The 4442-nt window shown below is 37.4% G+C and overlaps 1 protein-coding gene across 1 annotated transcript; it reads left to right on the top strand.

Moving 5' to 3' along the window:
- Positions 1-558: 558 nt before the first annotated feature.
- On the top strand, positions 559-3841 carry LOC135716852 (uncharacterized). Its single transcript, XM_065239025.1, has 4 exons — positions 559-809; positions 1101-2431; positions 2492-2552; positions 3298-3841. Exons 1-4 carry the CDS (start codon positions 779-781, stop codon positions 3603-3605), a joined length of 1731 nt encoding a protein of 576 aa, XP_065095097.1. The 5' UTR covers positions 559-778; the 3' UTR covers positions 3606-3841.
- The last annotated feature ends 601 nt before the right edge of the window (positions 3842-4442 follow it).

Raw genomic sequence — 4442 nt, 5'->3', positions numbered from 1 at the left:
TCTCTTCATCGACATACAAGTAAGATGAAAGAATAGATTATAGATTCTAGCATTATCTGTCAAAAAACCCGAAAACGTATGCATTGTGCGCCGGCCTTAAGGATTTTTGTTTTTGTTGTATAATTTTGGAAAATGGATCTGTCAAACAGCCAAGACCTCGACAAGCAATGAACTGGATTACCGAGGTTAAGCAATCGGTTAAGTTGTGTGAGTAAAACCCCTGTGCGAGACAATAAATTCAGTGCCAACATTTCAAATGTCGTAATTGCGTTTGTAAACAATGGTTTTAGTCGTCGATTTCTTGCGAATGAAAGCTCACTCATAAAAATGAATGACACCAGCAGGTAGATAAATGTTTCGTGTACCAGCTAGCATTGGTAATTTGGAAGGGTGGGCTTTTATTTGCGAGAAATCGACGGCTAAAGCCATTGTTTACAAAAGCAATTACGCCCCTTTGAAATGTTGGCACTGAATTAGTGACGTTACTACTTGCGTTTACGTTGATTTTTACAAACGTTTACCTTTACTAATACAACAATATTTCACGATCTGCTTCACCTCTCTCTGTACGACATTACTCGACAAGGACTGGCATTCTCACGTGTCCATAGATAGTGAGCTCTGAAATAACGAAATAAACAGTGACCTGCGAACTTTAAATGTGATAGCAGGCTTTAGTGTAAGGTGCACTAATTAAACTAGAATAGAAGTCATCATAATTTACTATGAGACTTGCTGGAGAAAAGGAAATCGTATTAATGCTCATTTGTTTCTCAAAATGGCTGGCTACTTCGTTTTGTGGGAGGAAGGTTTGTTATGTAGTAATGCTGTTATTTTATTCATTTCAAGACCAACAATTGAAATGGCCTTAACTCCATTTTGTAAACAAACCTTGTAAGGTCATTTTCTCGCGAACCAAAACATTCATTCGCAAACTTAATTTTTTTAAAGCGAGTTCTGTATGACGTGATCTTCACGAGTACTGTTGCTATCAGGAGTGGTTTTGTGGTCAATTGTCGAGATTCCATTTTAAAATTATATAATGCAAATGGTGGTTACTAATTTAAATATTTTATTTATTAATTCTATTTTTTTTACAGATACCGACAATACAAACATTGTCGAGAACGAAGCTCTGTCAGGTATTCAAGAAAGTGATGTTTTTTCTGACAGTAATATTCCTCTTGTGATGCAGTCTATGCAACCTCCACCGCAAATCATCGCCATGGTGCCTGGTGCTTCCCAACCATCTGGTTCAACGTGTTTATGGAATGTCCACCACCCGGTAGTAGTACAATCGTTGGAAAAATTACCTGATACCGTTGCTGTTGTACCTGGTATGACACATAAATCTGATGTATCACTGCAGGATCAGGACACGACTACAAGCTCTTCGCTTACTAAGGTCGACTCAGAAAGCGATCATCTCGACACGGTTTCTTCGCTGAATTCTGACCCGAAGGACGTGTTTTTTCAAGAACCAGTGAGTGATACCAACGATAATGTGCTTACACAAAACGAGAATCAATCTCCAAACAAATCTCAAAAAAGACAACCATCAACCGCTACGGCAGACCTCAAAATCACGAAGAGCTCGAAGAGACATGCGACCACTGATATGAAGTTTCGTGCGTTTGACATAAATTGGCAGAAAGTAAGTGATAGTATTCTACTGCGGCTGAAGAAATTACAAGATTTTCGTGACAAAAATCCCACCGGAACTGTTCCCCGTGAAAAGCAATTCCCAAAAAGTGAGTTGACAGCGTTGGCAAACGCGATTGTGGACCAATTAAGGGTCATAAACGTACACATTACTGCCAGTACGATGGAGGAAGTAGCGAAACAAGTGTTGTCTAAATACCCGTGTTTGAACTTCGTCGACGATGACGGTTTCGGGACCGGTCAAAGTTTTGTGGTATTAAAACACAAAATGATTAATAGAAACACATATTTGAACCGGTACAAAGATTCAGACTCACGATCATCTGCAGCTGAAACTAAAAGAAACAGAAATGTGAAAGCTGGGACAATTAAAGAATATTGGGAAGTTTCGGCGGAACAGTGTTCCAAAGATATTCTTTCCAAACTGACACGGGATGAGACTGGTGTTTTGACTGTGGAGTTTTTAACTGCATCGCAGGCCTATATTCGCTTCTATCTGGATCAACCGGAATCACTTAAGGAATTACTTGCCAGACTCCCCGTTCTTCGTCGTCGCCAACTGATTAGTTTTCATTTTGAGAAAGCAACTGGAGTTCAGCTTAACTCTCTCGAAAAGATGTTCCTTGCTAAACGAGCTAAAATCATCGATTTCTCAGGATCTAGCCGGCCAGCACTCGTGATGGATAAACATGCGACAGATTACGACATTCTAAAATTTTTGTGCTCCTCGTTAGGAGAAAACATAGTCCATCTGATCATTCAAAAAGAGGTAAACTTTACATGAGATTAGGACTTGCAGCTCAGAAAAGTAAATTGTTATTTTTTTCAGATTGGTACTAAAGTGGCTGATCTAACTACAGATTGTGCAGGACCAGTACTTGTTGCTGTAGGTAAGGAAGGAATTTAAGTTATATTCTTCAGTTACACCCTTAATTCTAGCCTTGATACTTTTTTTTTTGTTAAATTTCCATTGTTCGAAAATGAAATCAACAGTCATTTTTTCAAAATGATGTATCTAATTTTGTAAACAACCACTTCAAGCGACGGTCTTAAATGCAAACATATTCAAGCAAACTAACACCATCATCAGATAATTTACCAGCTATTTTTTTTTCAAACTAATCTAGCACTTGGTACAATCATCGATTGCAGCGATTGTTAACAAAATCACATACAACCATCTGAAAAGTGACGTTTGAAAAAAGCGATGCTGTAATAGAGCAAGTCCATCCGACTTAGCGATTAGAAAACTTCTTGTCGACGGTCATACCAAAACAAGTAGGGTTCCGAGACTATTTGTAACCTTCACTTCGGCAAATCAGTTTTTAAACAGTTGCGCAAATATGTTACTAACATTTTTTAGTAAGCTACGAAATTTTCTGTAACATTGCAGGTGATAAGTTTTACATATTATCATTGATTTAAGGTCGTAAGACAGGAATTGAAATCGAACACAACTAACGCTAAACCCTATATTGAGCCATTTTGGCTCGATACGCTAAGACATTTTTGGTTCGACCGTTTTTTGTCAAATTAATAGACAAATTTCATGGATTTGCAGCCTTTTATAATATTACAATGCTATGTTCTATACGAATACTAATCTTGTTTTATTTTTCTTAACTATTCTTTCAGACCTGGGAAACGATAAACATGTATACTACGTGATGGTGGAACAGGTTCGGCTGACGGAAGGAACCCAAAATGTTGTGACTGCCATTGCTGATCTCCTAAGTGTACACTATGTGTATAATTTCATGTATATGAAACAGATATCCAAGTTTTTGGAGTTCGTTCAAGAATATTTTTGCAAAATCTTGCCGGTGTCTGGATCCAAATCGAGGGCTACAAGAAAAAGCCAGCAGCAACGCATGGTTAAGCGACTGATTGAAGGTATCTCTAGCCATACAGCAACAGCAAGTCTAGCCCGTCAGATAAACTGAGTAGTGATTTCCTACGTTGAATGACATTGTACTAATGAGTTTCTCACAATGTCCGAAGATTATAATTTTTCATAATCATTTTTAACCTATCTCCTCTGTTATTCCTAATATTGTTTGCTCAACAATCTCAAAACATTTGTATTGGTTGACTTTGTTCCGAATAAAATAGATGCCAAAATACAACGTTGAATGCAAAATCACTGCGTAATCTATCTTATAAGAAAATCAAACCCCTAGCGGAGTAGATCATTGCCTTCATCCATAAGTTACGGTTATGTAATTTTATCATTCCAACGCAACCCATAATTTTACAGCCAATATACAGGTAAGTAAGAGGTAATGTAATAATTATATACCACGCCTTAATGGGGAGGGAGTATAGCAATATAGTAATATATTTGGCATAGGATAATCGTCACTTCTGGGAATGTATTTTATTTCAAAAAATACTTGGAAGCGCTGTGATGGAATGCAAATGGGGAGAAAGGAACAGTTCGAAATAAGCATAATCAGGGATAATCAGGATATCTTGCAAAGCCATTGATAGGGATGCAAAGGAATTGAAAATTAATGAATGGGATGGGAATTTTTTCTGATTTTTTTTACTGACGGCGATACCCTAATAAAAACATACCATAACCGAATGGTAACCCAAATGATTAGACTATTCTACAAACGGTTTGGATGATACCCGGAACACGTCTTTAAGCAAAATTACCATAACAATTTTATTAGGATATGTATGCAGAATTTGTGGATATACTTCGGATGTAGATTGAAGATGCTTCCGGATAATACACAAATCTAGCAATAGTAGGTTTCATTGGTTTGGTATTC

Source organism: Ochlerotatus camptorhynchus, unplaced genomic scaffold (genome assembly GCF_037179485.1).
Source record: "Ochlerotatus camptorhynchus isolate MF236.1 unplaced genomic scaffold, CSIRO-AGI_Acam_v1.1 ptg001397l, whole genome shotgun sequence".
In the NCBI taxonomy this organism is placed as follows: Eukaryota; Metazoa; Arthropoda; class Insecta; order Diptera; family Culicidae; genus Ochlerotatus; species Ochlerotatus camptorhynchus.
This window is presented reverse-complemented; position numbering and strand designations above follow the sequence as displayed.

Excerpts from the sequence above, each read along its gene's own strand:
- LOC135716852 (XM_065239025.1), top strand. The coding sequence starts at position 779 with ATGGCTGGCTACTTCGTTTTGTGGGAGGAAG. Across the intron at positions 810-1,100 it reads CTTCGTTTTGTGGGAGGAAG|ATACCGACAATACAAACATT; the intron begins GTTTGTTATGTA and ends TTTTTTTTACAG. Across the intron at positions 2,553-3,297 it reads ACCAGTACTTGTTGCTGTAG|ACCTGGGAAACGATAAACAT; the intron begins GTAAGGAAGGAA and ends CTATTCTTTCAG.